The following is a 19,926-nucleotide window of genomic DNA, read 5'->3' on the forward strand; positions in this document are numbered from 1 at the left end:
CGTTACCCTGGCTGCCGTTACTCCAATCCCGGCCACAGCTACGACATGGTGCCAGCGGCGGGATGACCAACGCAGCGTGACGCCGCCGAGGACAGCGAGCCGAACATAAAACGGACGCACACCGATCCGGTGTCATGCGAGACGATCACGACGGAGACGGAGAGCGCGCGAGCGGCACTCCGAGAATGGCGTTCAACCCGCTCGCCGTGGAGCTGCCGACGAAGCTCGATTTCCGCAAGCCCGAGGATTGGACACGATGGCATCGCAGGTGGGAACGCTGCCGTCTCATCTCCGGTCTGACGGGCCAGGACGAAACGACGCAAATTAACACGTTACTCTACGCCATGGGGGAAGAAGCGGAAGACGTGCTCACCGCCTTGAAATTAACAGACGAACAGACGTCATCATACGCTGCCGTGGTGAGTGCTTTCGAAAAGCATTTCCTGCCCCGAAAGAACGTCATCTATGAGAGAGCGCGGTTCAACTCTCGGAAACAAGAGCCGCACGAAAATGTCGACACGTTCGCGACCGAGCTATTCAAGATGGCTGAAAGATGCGATTACGGAACTCTCAAAGACGAATTGATACGGGACAGGCTCGTAGTAGGCCTACGAGATGTGAAACTCAGTGAGAGGCTGCAACTTGACTCCGAACTCACGCTCGAGAAGGCGATCACAGCTGCCCGCAATTCAGAGAGCGTGAAGCAGCAACACAAAGAAATGCGCTCCATCGGACAGTCCACTCTCGACGTCGGCGAACTACACGGCCAGGCAAACTCAAAAAATCGTCGGAATGAAATGAAGGCGCCCTCCAGGTCACGCCCGCAACGCATAGGCAAGAAGGGAGACGAACGCTGCAAGTGGTGCGGAAATGTGCGCGACCACACGAAGGTACAGTGCCCCGCGGCGAATAAGACTTGCAACCATTGCGGGAAAAAGGGCCACTATGCGTGTGTGTGCCTCTCAAAGCCGAAGGACGATTTCCCGAGCTCCCGAGAACGGCCTAAAGGACTAGAAGAGCTATATTTAGGCGAAGTGACTGTGGAAGCAAATACGCCGTGGCGGATTACTGCCACTCTGAACAAGTCGCCTTTCACCTTCAAGGTCGACACTGGCGCGGACGTGACTGCGATCGCACACGACCAGTACGACAGCAACGTCATGGGGCCCATCAAGCCAACGCAACAGCTGTTGATAGGCCCAGGGCAGACGACGATAGCCACGGTTGGATACGTCGATGCGACAGTCGCCTGGCGCAACACCAAAATCCAAGAAACAGTCTTCATCATCAAAGGACTCAAAGAAGCGCTGCTTAGTCGACCAGCTATAGAAGCACTCGGGATTCTTCAACGCCCTCTCGAGTTAGCTGAAACTCGCGCACAAGCAACGGATGTTCCGGACTTTTTGGCATCTTACCCTAGGCTAACTCCCGGGCTGGGATTCATGAAGACAGAGTACCGCATCAAAGTCAGAAATGATGCCAAGCCATACGCAGTCACCTACCCGAGGCGCGTGCCACTTCCACTCGTGAAGAAAGAGCTGAAAAGGATGGAGGACATGAGAGTCGTCCAGAAGATTGAGCATGCGACCGAATGGTGTTTCCCAATGGTCGTTGCACGTAAGAAGAACAATGAGCTGCGCATCTGCGTTGACTATGGCCAGCTGAATCAACAAATATTACGTGAACGCGTGCTTATGCCTACAGTGGATGAGTGTCTCGCAAAACTTGCTGGTGCAACCGTTTTCAGCCGTCTGGACGCACGAGCAGGATACTGGCAGGTTCCCCTGGCCAAGGACTCTCGGGAATACACCACCTTCATCACACCGGTTGGGAGGTTCCAGTTTCTGAGGCTTCCGTTTGGGATCTCCACGGCACCGGAGTTCTACCAACGAGAGATGCTCCGCATACTCGAAGGACTAGACGGAGTGAGTTGTCTGCAAGACGACATCATAATTTCAGGAAAGACAACTGAGGAACACGACAGTCACATTACTCGATCTAAGCCGGATAGCGTTCCGACAGAGATGATCGTATACTTCGTCGCCAAGGAGTGAAGCGCTTGCTCCCGTGTCTAACAGCGCAAAAAACCTGCGCCGGGCGACTGTTAGCTCAATAAGTGGCACTGGCGTGTCGTTGGGTGGTCCAGTACGACAAGCCAGCGGGGCTAGGAGTTCATGTGTCTCACTCAGCACCGCTTTGTTTGCCGCCGGCCATGCAGTGTTGCTCACCGGCGGCCCCGCTCGTTTCCCGAAAGTATAGAGTACACTATACCCGAAAGCGCGTGCTCTCGGCTTGCGGGTTGCCAACGATCTCGGGCGAAATGCCCCGGCTGGTTAAGCTCGGCCAGGGGGCGCTGCGTCGCACGCGTTTCGCCGCCTTTCTTGCGAAAACCGGTCGCTCCTGTCCCCACACCAGTATAACACCAGCTTTTTGACTGCGCTATTCGCCGCGAGATCGGGCTATAGGTGGCAGCACCGTCGCCGCGTTTGTGTGGATAGGCGGTCGGCGGCGCGTATACAAATTTACGCAGCGACGCTTCACCGTAGGCGGTTTGAGTCGATTGTTGGCGAGTAAAGCGCGTTGACTGCAGCTTAATGGTGATGTACGTGCCCTCCATTGCCACATCAATGCACGCAACCGTCCTAATGTACCTATTAATTGTGAGAGAAGTGCAATCTGCCAATCAATGGGGTACTGCCTTCAGTCACATTCGTGTTTTGCACCGTGCTCGATGTTTTTTCTTGCTTTATTTGCACGTGTTTAAATTTTGTTTTGCCTATACCACAATATAAACTGTGTTGCGCGACTGAGCCATTGAAGCATTTTCTTCTTGCTCTAGCGGCTAAAAAGAAAGAGAACCTGTATTTCTGCGTAATTAGATGAAGTAGAACTTTGTGCACTCTGCTTTTCTGTTTGCATGAATACGCGTATTGCTGTAGAAATGCGTGGCTTCAGGTCTTTTTTACCGCTTACCATCCTCTGCAGACGATAGTTCATGCTTTGCGGTATCACAAGGATGTCCGAATCGCGAACACATCACGAGATGGTGTCACTGAAATTCTGCATTCACAACTCGAAATTTAGTTTTTTTTTGTTTTTTTTTGCGTTTAGGACGACGCCGAATGAACTATGTGACGTGCTTGAACGAGAAAGCGGTACCCACATTGAAATGATTTTGGCGAATAGACGGTACGATGGTTAGACCTAGCGCCATACCGACACGGGCGTGTACTCACTTATTAGAGTGCATACAAGTCTCGTAAGGCGAAATGCTTATGTATATCGTGTAGGCACACGTACAAGCATTTGATGCTGTTGATTATTTGCACGTTCCGGGCTGGGTCAAGGAACCGGGGAAGATGAAGAGCGCGGGAGCACGAGCAGCGGGGACGCTCAGAACTGAAAGCAGAGCGCTTCCAAACGCAGCTCAAATAAAAGTATATTTTACCTTGTGCCTTTATGACGGAGTTGAGTCTGATCGCAGTGTCTGGAACGCCATCGTTTAAACACTGTGCTAGCACAACGGAATAAGCTGTAATCTGAGGACGCACATGACGTACGCACACATGCGAACACGGTGTGGCCAGCAGACGACGCAAGGAGCCATCCACACCACGGGGTTTCGTCCGCTCGACGCTAGGTGCCGACTCTGCTCGATCTCGCCGCCAATAACTGCACTGTCATAGAGTAACATAGTGGCGCTGTCTCCGCACGTTCAGTACAGAACACTGTACGTTCAGGCACCCTGCACCAACACCTCCTGAGGTGTTGCCTGCACGCGCTGTTCTCTGCTCGCCGTGCACGTGCAGCTTCACGTGTCGCGTGCTCTGAAGGTTTAGAAAGATCCCAGAGATGGAAAAAAACGTTTTAACGGTGGGAATCTTACCAGAGGAGGACGGTTGATCGACCACCTTTTCGGGACCGAGCAGGTCGTCAAGGGCGATGCTGTTTGTGCGAGCGCTACGTGCGTGCAGATGCTGAACGGGCACATTTCTTTGACATGAGTAGGGAGGTGACTGCGCGAGTTCTGTAATTATGTTACCGGTAAAACGCACATTCGTTGCGGCAGTCGTGTATATTCGGAGCTGTCAGCAACCATCCAGCACGCTTTCGCGTGCGTTTTCTATTGATAACTTTTCAATTGCTTGGATGCCAAGTTTGTCGTGCGGCTTTCTCAGCGTGAAGAGCATAAACTTACATCTGCCCTGTTGAGTCACTGGCTACATCGCAATGCGCAGTGTTCAGTTTCGTGGGAGTTTCACTTTTGCCGAGGTTTGCATCGAATGATAACAACGTCGGATCGCAAGTTTAATGTCGCCTTGGATTTTTTAGAGCTCCCTTTGACAGCATAATGATATACGCAAACAAAAAATAAATAAATATTTCATGCCCACTTCGATGATGCATGTTTCTTGCAGAGGCGTGTTTCATTTCGAATAATATCGACGCCTGATCACGCACCGTCTTCGCTTATTCGAATGTCGCTTTGGTTGTTTCGACAGCTCGCTTGGTCAGCATCATACTATACAGGGGCGTAGCCAAGGGGGGGGGGGGGTTCAAACTCTCCCCGAAAATTTTCGATTTTGCTTGCGTATATGTACACGCACACATACAAACGCACGCACAAACATACATAAAGTATGGTTGGACCCCCCCCCCCCCACCCCGAAAAAATTTCTGGCTACGCCCCTGATACTATACAATACCCACTGGGATCGCGCATGTTTATGATTATGCCGAGATTTGTGCCCAATAATAAGCGCATCTGAATTCGCGAAGCCATCGAAAATTTAATTGCCACCTTGGTTCTTTTTTCAGCTCGTTTCCAAAGCGGCATGCAAGTCTTTTTATTACGTGCCGAACGCATGACATTAATACGAGGCACGCCGTGGTGGATTAATTCGGATTCATTTCGGCCACCTGGGTTTCTTTAACGTGTACGTAAATCTAAGTACGCCGGTATAAGTGCATTTCGCTCCCATCGAAATGCAGCTGCTTTATGCGTGAATCGAACCCATGACCACGATTTTAGCAGCGCAACACTTCAGCCTTCTAAGCAATCGCGGCGTGTCGCATGCAAGGCCAATATAAACGCTCAGTGCAAACATACAGCTTAATTCTGTTTACAGGGAGCCGCGACGGGAAATGTACCGCAATCAGCTGAATTAAACACTTAGTACTCACGGTACGTTATTTAAACTGTGGTCTAATAAGCCCAAATGCTCCGCTGCTGTAACATTACAAATGGTTGACTCGGAAAGCCAGCGCGCAATCTCGAAACGTACAGCGGCTGTCTATTTGTTGTAACTTCGGTTCACAAACGCACTTCCCTTTCAAATGAGCACGATCATCGCGTTTCTCCCCGTTAATAGTTCGTAATACTGTGTACGACAAAAACTGCTTCAAGGTGACAAGACCGCGAAAGCATCGCGGCGAACTGCCATAATCCACTCTTGACGCCTCTGCTCCTCGGACTGCTTGCATTGGAAACGGTAGAACATGACAGGAAGTTTTCGGCTCTTCGACATTTTTAAACTTTTGTGACAGTTCACAATGCAGCAGGACTGCGTGCCTGCTTTCGAGTACGACGAAGGAACGGCACCCATAGCGTGAAAAATGCGAGATAAAAGCCCCGGGGAGCACGTTCTCCGCGCGCGCGATGGGAAAACCAAGCAAGAGCGACCCGTCCCAGCTACCGGAGTTTTCCCCTCTCTCCGCTGGGGCGGCGGACGGCGCTGCGCAAACTTGAGCGTTGTTGAGATGCGACACGCCGCGATTGCTTAGAAGGCTGAAGTGTTGCGCTGCTAAAATCGTGGTCATGGGTTCGATTCACGCATACAGCAGCTGCATTTCGATGGGAGCGAAATGCACTAACACCGGGATAGTTAACGTGGGGACTAAGTGTGAGGGGCAGATCACGTGGGAAGTCAGAAACAGGCAATCGAGCATTGATTACTGTCTCATGACAGAAGGAATATATGACAAACTTAGAGAGATGAGAATAGACGAAGAAGGCATTAACAGCTTGGGTAGTGATCATAAACGCATAATATTACAAATGGGATATAAAACTGAAAATAACAACATAGAATCAAAGTTTGGCAGCTCGTATCTAAATGACAAACAAATAACAAATATAGCCGCAAGAGTCGAGGAAAAAGTAGACGAACTACCAGGCAAAGACTGGATGTATAGTGAGCTGCTACATGTAATCACGAAAGAAATGGAAATAGAGAAGAAAACTATTTGTTGGAAAGGAAAGAAAAAGCCAAAAAGTTGGTGGAACAAAGAAATCCGGGAAGCGATCGAGATGCGACGTCAGGCATCACGGGAGCACAGACAGGCAAAAAAGGAGAAGCGGCCACAGGACGAAGTCAACCAAATATGGGAAATATATTTAGAGCAAAAATCCATTGTGCAGAAATTAGTCGAGGCAAAAATTAAAGGTGAAAGTGAACGCTGGATGACAGAGATTCGCGAAAAGAAGAAGGCCGCGCCTAGGATATTTTGGAGCCACCTAAAAGCGCTGGGTAGGAAGTCTGTCACAATGCAACAACATATGGTAGATGAAGGAGGAAATAAATTGGAAGGATATGAAGCGCTACGTTACATCCGAAAGATAACAGCCGATTCGTTTAAAAAGGTCCCCCAGGGGATTCCCCCGGTGAGTAAAAGTACGCAAAGGGGTGCAACCGACGAAGATGTAGTACTAGAGAATTTCAATTGGAAGAAGGCCGAAGGAAAAATTCCTAAGCGCACTACTCCGGGCTTAGATGGGGTTCCCGTCAGCCTCATTAACGAACTCGGACATAACACTAAAGAAGCACTGCTGAAAGCCGTAGAAAAGTGCTTACAGGAGAGGGAAATACCAGACAGTTGGCGAAAAAGTAGAATGAACTTAATCTATAAAGGCAAGGGAGAAAGGGATAACATTCGCTCGTATAGACCGCTAACAATTACATCGGTGCTATACAGGTTGGCGATGCAGGCAGTAAAATTAAAAATAGAAGCGTGGGTAGAACAAAATGATATTTTGGGAGAACTTCAGAATGGATTTCGAATCGACAGGCGGTTAGACGATAATCTGTTTGTTCTTACCCAGTGTATAGAAATATCTAAAATAGAAAACAGGCCCTTATACGTAGCTTATCTAGATATCACCGGGGCGTATGACAACGTTAATCAGGAAATTTTGTGGGATATATTGAAGGAACTGGGCATAGGTGACGACTGTGTACAGCTTTTGAGGGAAATATACCGAGAAAATACAGTTTGTATAGAATGGGAAGGAATAAGTAGCAAGGACAGCGTTGAAATTAGCAAGGGGCTGAGACAGGGATGCCCTTTGTCCCCGCTGTTATTCATGCTGTACATGGCGAGGATCGAAAACGCGCTGGAAGGTAGCAACATTGGATTTAATTTGTCACACAAACAGGTCGGAGCGATGGTTGAGCAGAAACTACCAGGTCTATTTTATGCTGATGATATTGTCTTATTTGCGGACAGTCAAGATGATATACAGCGACTGGCAGATATATGCGGAAGGGAGTGTGAGGCTCTAGGACTAGGATTTAGTGCAACAAAATGTGGATTGATGGTATTCAATGATCACGGAGACCATACGGTCTTAATACAGGGCCAAAAAATACCGAGGGTAAGCGAGTACAAGTACCTCGGAGTATGGGTAAATGAGGGGGATAGATATATGGAGGTACAAGAGAAAGCATCGGTAGCAAAGGGAAAGAGGAATGCTGCAATTATGAAGCACAGAGCTTTATGGGGATACAATAGGTACGAGGTGCTTCGAGGGCTGTGGAAGGGTGTGATGGTTCCGGGGCTTACATTTGGGAACTCAGTGGTGTGCATGAAGTCAGAGGTGCAATCAGGAATGGATGTAAATCAAAGGACGGTGGGCCGCCTCGCGTTGGGCGCTCACGGGAAGACGACAAATGAGGCGGTAAAGGGTGATATGGGATGGACAGGCTTTGAAGTGAGGGAAGCGCAGAGCAAAATGAGATTCGAAGAGAGGCTGAGGAAAATGAAGGAGAGTAGATGGGCAGAGAAGGTTTTCAGGTATTTGTATAGAAAAAGCGTTGACACGCAGTGGAGAAAAAGAACTAGGAGGCTCACCAGTAAATATACGGCTGGCAGTGCGGGCGATATGGCAACAAGGAGCATTAAGCGGAAGGTCAGAGAGGCGGAGAGGACTTATTGGATGACAGCGATGGAAAAGAAGCCGGCTCTGAGTAACTACCGAAAAGGAAAAACGAAATAAGGAGGGAAAGGTTTTATGATAACTCAAGGGGAAGCGCTTTACTGTTTGAAGCAAGGTCGGGCTGCCTTAGAACGCGTAGTTATAAAGCGAGATTCAGTAACGAAGAAGAACATTGTACATGCTGCGGGGGAACTAAGGAAACGATGGAACATGTACTGATTGAATGTGGCGATATTCACCCAGGTATACGTGTGGGCACGAGTCTACATGAAGCCTTGGGTTTTAGGGACAACAATGGAAAGCTAAACACGTCCGCGATAGAAATAAGTAAGAGACGGTTAGAGTATTGGTGGCAGAAAAGTAGAGATAAAGTACAAAAATAAATAAAGGGGGAAAATAAGGTCATTCTGCCTTAACAGGCAGAGAGATGGACCGTGAATTTATATTTTTTGGTATAATAACATAGATTTAATCAATGTAGATAAGGCATTAGGACAATATGAAACAAGGAAGCTTTTTTTCTTCTTTCTCTTTTTTTTTTCGCCTTCGAGCCTGGTGGCAGACATGCCACCGCCCCGTTATAAAGGGGACGCTCATAGCATCCATCCATCCATCCGTTGGAGGCCTCGGGCGCGCTCCGCTCTAGCGTCCTCGGATCGGTATGTCGACTCCGATTCTGCGTACCTCGGCCACCGGCAGCGTGTGCTGCTCGCATGGCGTACGTGTACGGGTCAAGAGCCCGGTCAGATATGTCCCAACCGCTACTCGAGTGCCCGTCACTGAAGGCAACTGCACCATTTCCCTGTGGACGGATGCGAACATTGTCTCCGTTCCACGCGCATCGCGGCTCAAGTGCCTGCGACGCTGGGGGTGGTGGTCGGTACGCACGTGAGGCGAGTATGTCCGCCTGTATGCGTTTTGCCTCCGAGGCCAGCTCGTCCAAATCCCTGAACTTGCCGCCTCTCAAATACGCTGCGAAAGTGGGGTGCGCTTGTCGCGTGACTCGCTCCACCTTCTCGCAATTTAGAGCAGAGGGGTCAGCAATACGATAGAGCTCGTCCATCGCCCTCACGTACTCGAGCAAGGACTCGTCCGGATGCTGAGTACGCCGCTCTAACTCGCGCTGCATGCGACGCTCGTAATCAGCGGGTAAGAATTCGTCGCGAAACCTCGCTCGGAATTCGTTCAGCGTGCTTGACCGGTGGCCGGTAAGTCGGAACCACCGGGCAGACTGCTCAGTCAGTGATACTGGAACGACGCGTTCTAGCATCTCGCCATCGGACAACCCCGTTTCCTGCTGGTAAGTCAGCATGCGGTCGAGGTAATCATTGGCGCTGACCGTGTCATGATACCCGCTGTAGGTGGGTAAGTCCACCTTTACGCTTGGTCGCGCAGCTGTGCTGGGCCTCAGCAGAGTGTTCTGCACGACACCCGTCAAAGCCTCAATCAGGCGCAAGGCATCCCTTAACACCTGCGGAGACTCGCTCTGGCCAGTAAGGTCTGGCACAGGAGCTGATTGCGTTGAGCCGGTATGCCGCTGTGGCTCCCTGCTCTCCGCACGCTCGGACAAAGGGCTCGGCGTAATGTGCCTCGCGCCTTCGAGCGGACAATCTAACGGAGGGAGGGCCTCACGTGTAGCGCCACCCTCATCGAAGCAAATCAGATCCCCTTGGCTAATGTTCGCCGCAGGGTCCGACTGTGCGGTAGCAGTTACCGCCGCTTCGAATTGTTGCCTGTTGGCAGCCACCCTTGACAGCGTGAACAGCGGCTGTAAGTCAGCCTCGTCTGCTGCCATGGTTGTTTGTGTAGTGGCAGTCACTCACACAAACTACTCGTACTGTTTAACCACTGGCCCCACGTTGGGCGCCAAATATAGGGGTTACTTTGTAACGAACAGATCCGCGCGTGCGAAACTGCCCCGTCTTTGGATCACACAGCGCACTAGAGGAGTGTAGTTACTCGCTACTAGTGCTACGCAGCAGCCCTAACAGTCAGAGCTGTGACCCCCTATCCCGCGGTTCGCGTAACCGCGGCGGGTTTCAGGCCAGTGGTAACAGAGACGAGTTCTTTGCCTGACACAGTTTATTGTGCCAAAAGCGCCACCAACGCAACAAAATACAAGGTAAGAACGAAGCGGCGGAGAAGTTCCGCACGACAACGTCAAAACAACAACAAAATGGGAAGTACACGAGATTGAGAGCGATAAGGTTCAACTCACCTCTCGTGGCTTCGCAGTCCGGCCCTGAGGCAGTAAATTACCTCGCAATAGACCGGGCGTTGCGCAGGGGGTGATGGCGTCTGGGTGGCTCCCGACTCGATCAAGCTGTGGTCGTCACCGCTGCTCGAGTCGAAAAGACAAGGCGGTCCCCAAGAAAGCCGCGCGCGTCTCTTGGGGTCTGGAGAGGAGTCTCTCCAGAAAAGGGCAAGGAGGGAACACGGGGCATCTCGACTTCGGCCAGGGAGCAGGGCGCGAAGGGCTGCGGGAGCGGCACGTGCCCTCTCCCATGCAACCCCCCTCGCCACTGCGCGTACAAACGTAGCGCGAAGCCGAGGTGCCGCCGCGTTGAATACAATGGGTTGCGTGTGCAAGCCCACAGTATATATAAATAAAAGCCACAAATAACTTCAGAAGAAAAAAATTCTGAAATGCTCGACCGGGGTTTCGAACCTGCGACCCCTCGCTCCGCAGCCCGCTGGCTTAGACAAACATGCCATGCCTCATTCGTTCTCCAGGGTAACGGCAGAATACAAACGCACGCGGCGTTGGGTGAAATGTACGGGACGCCACACGTAGCGAAATTAAACTTATGTGAGAGACGCGGGCCATGCTGCATCGTTGCCCGCGCTGCGTTTGCGTCGTATCGCTGGCGACCCACGCTAGTTTTCCATTTTGGGGTTGTAGCGCCACGCCACTCGTGGCCAGTCGGCCAGGGAAAAAGAAGAGCGTCCCGTGGCTCGTGGTGGCGCGAGCTAGTGGGAACGCTTTGGCTCTTATAGACTTATGCTACAGGAGGGAAGAAACGAGACAGCTGAACCAGAATCACAGTATATATGTTACGCCACGACCAGAACCCTGAGGCTAAAATTACAGCGTAAACGCACAAGACACCCACGAGTAAAAGAAACGTACGACACAAGCGCTGACTAACTGATTTATTCTTTCATACGGCAATGCATATATAAACCCAAGGCAAACTTACCGCACGTGCGCACACCACAATAGCTCTAAACCAAAACATGTAACAAGGATGATAGTGTACTAGATACGCGAAGACATCAAATTATATTCCGATGGGTGCAGGGACAAAGAAGTAAACAAGAAGTAAGAAGGACAAAGAAGTGCCATTGCGCTGTAATTTTAGCCTCAGGAATATGTACCAACTAGAGCCAAACGAAGATTTATCTCAGTGAGCAGAATCGACGCCCGCAGGGAACGCGAGCCGTGGCTTCACGTACTGCCAAGCGCCGTCTTTATTTTCTTCTCTTGAGGTCGTGCGCTCTGCAGTTTCGTTTTCTGCCCAAAGGAAGGCGCTGCAGGGACTTGGGACAACGCGAGCGCAAGAGTGTGAGAGTGGCTTGCGTTCTGCGCATGCGTCCTGGCGGCTCGCAAGTTTCTTGGGTCCCCAATTCTAAAACCGTCTAGTGTTTCGCCGGAGTTGGGATATGCGCCTTCGACTTGTACTTTGACATACAGGGCGTGGTCGACCGTGCTCGCGCGATTATCTCTTGAGGGGGAGTTTTGTACGTCTTGTGCTTTCACCGCAAAGTTTGCGATGAAGCTATAGACCACACGAAGGTCGCATTGCTCGCTGCAGCGGCCGGGTTTGCGAAAGGAGTGATCTGCTAGCTAGAAGAGCCAAAGCATAGGGGTTAGTTGAAGTAACAACTGTGACAGTTCGCGCTCGTCCTATGTATACCTGTGCGTTCTTTTCGTGCCTCCTTTGTGTTTGAATAGCGCGCTGCAAGTGTCGAGCTGTGACAGTTGTTAGTTCGCACTCGCCTTGTGTGTTTTCTTCTCCTGCGTCCTTTGTGCTTGAGCAGCACGCAGCAAGTTTCTAGCTGCTTGCCGTTCTTCCTGTGACATTCTAATTTCTTGCTATCGCATTCATTGCTTCGCCCTTGAGGCGAAACAAATACGGTACGCAGCATTGTAGATCACCTTCAGAAAGCACCGATTGTACGATACGTCTCACGTAGTCCTTTCTCTACGTTGCATAACCCCGCGAAATATGCAAAAGGCCACGTGACGGAGCACTTGCGAACTGCTATGGTGCTGCTCTCAAGTTTTAGCAATATGGCTTTTATGTTGCTCTGAAATGACATAAATAAACAGCAGTCGTGTTTTTTCCTTCGCACTGTTCTATTTTCGGAAACCGCAGGACCAGGAAAACAACCCACCTCAACCTTGGGGAGAACTTATGTGCAAAAACGGAACAGTGAAGGCTAGCAAACGCGAACGCACCTTTCTTGTTTTGCCCTTGTGCATTGGTAACAGCTTGATGTCGCTTCTGTGCATTGGTAACAGCGAGTCGGTTCATAATTAGAGCAGAGAATAAAACAGCGCGAGGAGAAAAACGACAACAAATGAACGAAGCTCTTGTTCTATCGTCTTCGTTTCCTAGTTGTCCTTGTTCTCGTCGTGGTGTTTCATCATCTGCCCTTGTGCAGTTCACCCCAAAAATCGTTTACAAGAAGCCCAGCTTAAAATCCGTTTTTGTGGTTGTCGACACTTTGTAGTCGCTGAAGTAGGTGGCGATGGTACGCAGCACACTTGGGATGCGACACCCTTTCTGAACATAAAACCTAAACAGATGGTGTTGCGTGTATGACAGGAGGTGAAGTCCAAGTTCGGCATCAAGGAACACGATAAGTCGCTAGTTTTCATGTCGAAGTCTATTCACATTGAAGTCTCCAGTAACGATCACTGGCGCATCCTCGAGGCACACCGCATAGAAGTTGTGCAGCAAGAAGTTAGTGACATTGGCCCATGAGGTGCCTGTTGCAAGGTAGATTGCAGCTGTGATGAAGCCATACCTGGGACAGCAAGTTTGGTTGCTAGGGGATGCTGCGTAGTTACATCAAAGTGCTCACAAACGACGGCTCCAGTAGCTCAGCATTTGTGTCGTCTTGAAAGGCTAACGCACTAGTAACTTGGCAAGTCAGCAGTAGTGGCACCATGTGGACAACATGGTCATGCGAGACATTGGAGCCGTTCGTGGGCAATAAGCGTACATTGATGTTGCATAGTGCTCATGTGTGCAGTGACTGGAGGATGGTAGAACACATGGCAGTGGTTTTAGGTTGCATTGAGTTGATGGTTTTCTAATCAACGAAATTCGTCAGACAAGGCCTGATCTGGCTTCTCTCTTCCATGGTAGAAGGTAAAGTCATTATTATTGCGATAGCAATTATATGGACAGTCTCGGCTGAATTTTGCCGTCGCCGTCATGCACCGTATATATATATATATATATATATATATATATATATATATATATATATACAAAAGCCCCAAAGAAAGATAATTCAGAAAAATGCTTGCGAAGCGCGGAATCGAACCAGAGACCTCTTGCTCCGCAGCGAGCGGCGCTAACCGCTACGCCACGAAACGCAGATCCTTCACGTAGCTAACGGCGAGCGTTATATACGCACCCTTTACCGCTGGACGGACTCAGAAACGGCCGGCGCTTATAAGCGTTTCTTCATTACCACCGAGATGGCGCTAGGAGCACGACGGGCGCATTTAAAAGTCGTCAGCGGGCTCGCTCGCTTCTTCTTATTGCGCAGGGAGAACCTTGCCCTTTCGCTGTCTGCTCGCGTGGTTTTCTGGTGGTGAGGGGAAGAGGGTTGTTTCAATCTTTCACCGTGGTGTCCGCGCTCATGTTACGGAGCGTACAAAAGTCACTCGAGCTCAAGGGACGCCGCTAAACGAACAAACAGACGATGAGCGCGAACTATCAAGTGTCACAGCTCGACACTTGAAGCACGCTAGTTTCCTTCGCTGCTTCGGCCGCCTTTGCAACAGGAGCGCTGTTCAAACAGAGTATCCATTGGCGAGCCTCACTTCGTATAGCATTAGTTTCTTGCTATCGCATTCATTGCTTCGCCCTTGCGTCGAAGCTGTGACTTTTTTGTTAGTCCGTCCATTAAAGCAATATAAACTAGTTTCTGTGGATGGAGATAATCGTAGACCACATGGCTGTATACATTCCACCGAGTGATTTACGTAGAGTTACAGCGCTCACTTGCATTACAGGAAATTGCTTGAGATGGCTGGACACACGTGTTTTCCTGTCCGAAGTGACAGTGACAATGCATCGTTCGATGGTAATGGAATAGCAGCAACGACAGGGCCAGCAACTTCGCAAATAGTCTTAGACTTGAGGCAAGCAATGCTGCCACTTGCTCCAGAGTGAAAGTTGGGCCAGAGAGAGAAAATAAACTTTATTGGGCCCTAGCATGGGCCCTAGAACTGTTCTGCAGAGTGCCTGTAGATGGGTCATCAGGCCAGGACTGCCGCGGCCTTGGCTGCCCGTCTGGAGCATTCAATCAACTATAGTCGGGTACAACTTTAGAAGGCAGCGGCACTTTCCCCTCAAAGGCGGATGCACACGAGCCTCCACCAATGGGCGCGCACTTCAGGTGACGTCATGAGCCGGACGGCCTGTGACCCCCCTTGGACCCCGCCGATGGAGAACTATTTCTTTAGTCGCGGAGGCAATTGGCTGCTGCGCTTCGGTCATCTGGGCGGGGCCTCTGCTGTCTTCTAAAGTTGTACTGGTCGTGCTTCCCGGCTGGACAGCGCAGCTTCCCACGCACTGCTCCGGCCTGATGTTGTGTATGACGGGTACTGCCGTTATATTCTGACATCCCCATGTTGTGTGGTATACTGTGGGTTTCTCGCCACACCATGCAAGGACAATTGTGTCCCTGTGTTTTGTTGGCTGTATTTTATTGTAAACATGTAAGCATGGGCATGAATTTGTTTGCAGCCGCCGCCAGGACACCGACTGATCCGTGTCCAAATTCTTGTGGGGTGGGGGATATCGCCGCCTTGTTTCTCCGAACTGTCCCAGAATGTGCCTGTAAGTGCAGGTCACGGCTTCGGTACTCCCGGCCACTGATCTCCCTCGGCTAGTGTATCCTCGAGCTACAAGATCGTCCTGAAGGTTCTCGGCAATTCCCTATGCCCTGGGCCCCAAATTATTTGGTGTTTTTCGTTGCTCACGCCTCCGTTGTTTAACATGCCGGCGGCTTTCCTACCTACCCTACCATTGGTGTATCCCCGGCAGGCGTCCTGAGAGTCCGTGATTATTAGAGTTACTGTACTCTAGCGATTATTAATAGCGAACGCCCGGACCTGTTGCCTTCGGCCACCGCTAGAGCAACGGCGGCCTCCTCGACATCGGACACGGTGCAATTCTTCAGCGATGCCTGACCTTCTCCTTTAATTTCGCGTCGATCATCACCATCACAGCGTCTTCCCTGTTCAAGTATGTAGCAACGTCAACATAGACGGCGTTTTAAATGCGAAGCATTTCTTAGCGAACCTTTGGCCCTTTGAGCGTATCTATCTATCTATCTATCTATCTATCTATCTATCTATCTATCTATCTATCTATCTATCTATCTATCTATCTATCTATCTATCTATCTATCTATCTATCTATCTATCTATCTATCTATCTATCTATCTATCTATGTTTTTTTTTTAACCCGCAGTTACTTCTTAAAATGTTCTTAGTACATTTATGTGACGTCACAAGCCTGCGGAAACTCGCGGCGTTGAAATGAGGTATGCACAATAAACAACGAATTACTATGATGAACAATTACTAATTTTTTTTTTTTTTTTGATAGCCAGACAGTGCCTCATTATGAACGTAATTTAAGAAGGCTGCCCGCCAATCACATTGGCAGCGGCTGTGAGACGGATTCATATGGGTATAATGGATAATTTCAGACGCAGTATAACGACGTTGAGCTGTTTTTGCGCGTATACAACTCTCTGTGAAATCCTTGCTGAGAGAGAGGTAGAGAGAGAAATCAACATAGTTAGGAACAGACGCAATCCTTTGCAGATGGGCAGTATTCTTAGTCCAGAAAACCGTGGACGCTAATCATCTCCCTGGTCAGGTAGATCAAATTATGGGGCAAACTTGAAAGCTGGGCTTCTCAATGTGCTCGAGTCCACTGCCTTATTTATCGCCTTGTTACAAGCCGCCGCGATCGCTGCAGTCTACCTTATGATAAGCAAGGTGCAGCAGGTTAATCGGAGACTAAAGCAGGAACCTTATTTAGCTCTCCTGGATCGGCACAACTAAAATACTTGACACTTCTGCACAGTCATCAACTCACATCAGCTTGGATGTGGAGCAGCGGCGATGCTATTCGTTTTCAAAGAAAAAAAACAAAATATCCTGAAACAGGAAGAGCATTTGATCGGGCTAGAAAACGGTTACTGCTTCCCGCCCGTATTTTCTTCGCCGATTACGTAAATTTTAGGCCAGGCAGAACAAAATAAAATCATGACAGATTGCCCGAATGACTAATGTTATAGAGCCAGGCCTGCTGAGCGATAGCCTCCTCTGCCATGCTCGAGCGCAAGGCTCGAAGGCGTCGCATAGGCAGCCCGCACCGTAGAGAGCCTACAGTGCGTGGTCATGAAACACGGAGGACAGTCGTCACAGCAGATTCGTAGGACAAATTTAATTACATAATTACGTGCTTGCTGCATTCAAGTAAAACACTGCCTGACTTGTTAGGTTCCCAGTCTGCCGCCGACAATGACCATTGTCGAAAATGGGGAGGGGGGCTCCGCCCCCCTAACTGTTCTCAGTGGGGGGTCTAGCGCCCCCCTTGCCCTCCCGGTACACATAGGCGTGCGCAGGGTTCCCCTTCAGGGGGGGGGGGGGCGAAGGTTCGTCACAGCGCCCCCCCCTATTATGTCAATGTATGGCGCTGACATTGCGCCCCCCCCCCCCCGAGTCGCAGCGCCCCCCCCTCCCTGTTATGTCAATGTTTGGAGCTGACTTTGCGCCCTCCTCCCTCTTAGGTGATTAGGGAGGGCGGCCGCCCCCCCTTCCCCCCCCCCCCCCCACCCCCCGTGCGCACGCCGTAGATACGCCTATGGATCTGATCTCGCCCGGTATTTTTACCGTGCGGTCCAACTCTCGTATGCAATCTTAGTAGCGTAGTCTCCGGAGGATTGCTCGTCCTGTCGTAGTGCGCTGTAGAATGGTCTTCTGAAAGGAAAGCTGCGCCTCTCCGTGTTCGTCATGGGTATTTGTTATGCTGTACTGGTCTAGTACTTTTAGATGCGAAGTATCTCTTGCTCGGGGGTATGTCACGCGGCGTGGTAATCCGCACGCGGCGTAGTAGTCCGCACTCACAATACGCATGCGCAACTCTCCTCCTTCCCTCTCTCCAACAGCTACGCGTTACTCTCTCCACTTCTCTACCAGCACCTGCTTGCGCTTCTCCCGCGTTCTCGCTTCTGCTCTCACGGCGCGTACGCTACTCTCCTCCTCTAGTATACTCTCCATCAAGTGGTAGAGCGCTGCGCGCGTTCAGTCCAGCGCTAGCTTGCCTCGGTTGGCTCCTCTGAAATGCGGGCTCGACATGCCGAAATTCTCTCCTGCGCAGCGCCGCGATGAGGGGCAGCGCATGCGCGTCCCCTCCCCTATCTCTCCTCTCCTACGCTGCCTCTCTCGCGCGCCTGTCGACGGCGTTCCTTTCGGTTGAGGTGTCCTCACTTGAGAGACAGTTATCGTGCACTCCACACCCAATTTCCATTTTCATTTCCTTCTTCCTTTTAAGAATCACCTCCCCCCCCCCGACGGCGTTCCCCGCACGCCCTGTGAGAATTAATGGCCAGGCTAGAGGGAAGACACGACGCGCGTAGTGTTCCTCTTCGCGTTCCACGACGCGAGGTCGGTAGCATGCCCAGCGAACGCCAACGGAACGCGATCGTGCAAGTGCTCCGGCTTCGCATCGCCTCATGGTCTTCTCTAGCGGGAGATGGTGTAATTTTTTTTTGGTTGCCGTTCTTGTTGGCAGACCTGAGGCCTCCTTATAAGCTTTCCTGGGAATTGCCACTTGCTCTCTTTCCCTTTGGTTTAGGTGCTGACACGCAATCGCGATCCCTGTGTTACATATTTCGCTGTACGCGCAGTACCACAACGGGTTTTCACATCAGCTGGTGTTCCAGTGTGCTCTTCCTGAAGGTACTGAATGGGCGCGACGATATGGGAGGAGTCGACTAAACTTTATTGTTGTATGCGTAAGGACCACTCGGTCTGCCGTACGACAATTATCAAAATAAGGCGCGCGAAATAAATGACGATTTCAATCTGCGTACAGCTTGGCGCTTGTTTTTGAGGAGGCCTACTTGAAGTAGGTCCTCTCCCCACCCTCTGTCCCATTGCCCCCTTCCCGTTAACCAGGGAAAAATAAAGTTGAGCATTCATTCATTCATTCCTGTGCATCCCTCGAATATACAGTTTCACAGTTCAATTAATTCACTGCTTATAATCTTCTCAAGGCTGACGCGGCACTGCGCGGCATAAGAATGGCGTGTACCGACTTGTGGAATGATCTGGCTTGCTTTGCAACTTGGAAACGCAATCACCGGCAGCACGCGCTCCGCCGAAAACGCGCGCGTGTTTCCACGGGCGAGCAGACGACCTTCAACATTTTCAGCGGCCCACCAGGGGAACATCCGGCGCTGGCGTCGCGCGCGCAAACATCAGGTTGCCTCATTTCTTTTCTCGAAATTAATGAAACCAAAAAAAAAATAATTGTGCACGCATTTGGAGCCTATGATTTCATTCTTTTTATGTCAAAATGGAACATGACTGACTGCAGAATAGCGAAGCATTTATTTATGTGCTAATTACAATGAAACTCACACAAAACACATTGCTTCATTTTCTTTCTTGGAATGTAATAGTGAGTACCTTGGAATTATGGTATATGTGAATCTGGTACAATTGTAGACAGTGCATCGTAATTCGCGCCTCAAGGAGATACACATGCGATGCTGCCACGAGAGGCAACAAATGTAAAGCCTTTCATATACCAGCATGCGCTTCCCACGGGAGGCACTTTTCATCAAAGCCGTTCCACACTCTCATATTGCTCTTAGAGCTGCTAGCCTTGCTTCGTATAACATTCAGATTTGTTACTATATTGCGTTCATTGCTTCGCCCTTTCGGCGAAACTTTTTTTTCCCCGCCATTTGTGAGGTCACGCAGGATAACCTGACTGCTTTGCACAAGAGGACAAACACGCGAGATCTTCCCCAGCGAGCATAGAAGTGGCACAATGGGTGCGTTTTAGATTTCAGTCTGGTTGATGCCGATAACAAATGTGCAGTATTGAAGTGGGGTTTCTTACTGCTGCTGGTCGTGCCTATACAAGGTCCTTCATGGCCTGCATTGCACCTTAGCCAAAAGACTTTGCCTTTTGACAATACAGCACCCAGACTTACCCACAATAATGATGAATATATATTCAATTTGAATATACGTTCATCCAAAGGAAGATTATATATTCGGCCAAAGCAAGATTATGCAGCCTAGAAATGCAGGGAACATAGTTACATATTGAGTATAGTAAAAACAAACTAGTGCTAGGGTGTATACATGCTGCCTGTACAGCGCTTCATGCAGGATGAAAACAGTTTTCATTAATCTAATTTGTCATAAGCT

General features: G+C 50.1%; 1 protein-coding gene across 1 annotated transcript; it reads left to right on the forward strand.

Moving 5' to 3' along the window:
* Nucleotides 1-185: 185 nt before the first annotated feature.
* LOC119378903 (uncharacterized protein K02A2.6-like) lies at nucleotides 186-2,054 on the forward strand. The gene has a single exon (XM_037647972.1). It carries the CDS (start codon nucleotides 186-188, stop codon nucleotides 2,052-2,054), a length of 1,869 nt encoding a protein of 622 aa, XP_037503900.1.
* The last annotated feature ends 17,872 nt before the right edge of the window (nucleotides 2,055-19,926 follow it).

The sequence above is a fragment of the Rhipicephalus sanguineus genome, chromosome 1, assembly GCF_013339695.2.
Source record: "Rhipicephalus sanguineus isolate Rsan-2018 chromosome 1, BIME_Rsan_1.4, whole genome shotgun sequence".
Classification (NCBI taxonomy): Eukaryota; Metazoa; Arthropoda; class Arachnida; order Ixodida; family Ixodidae; genus Rhipicephalus; species Rhipicephalus sanguineus.

Bases quoted from the DNA above. Each gene is read 5' to 3' on its own strand.
- LOC119378903 (XM_037647972.1), top strand. From the start codon at position 186: ATGGCGTTCAACCCGCTCGCCGTGGAGCTGCCGACGAAGCTCGATTTC.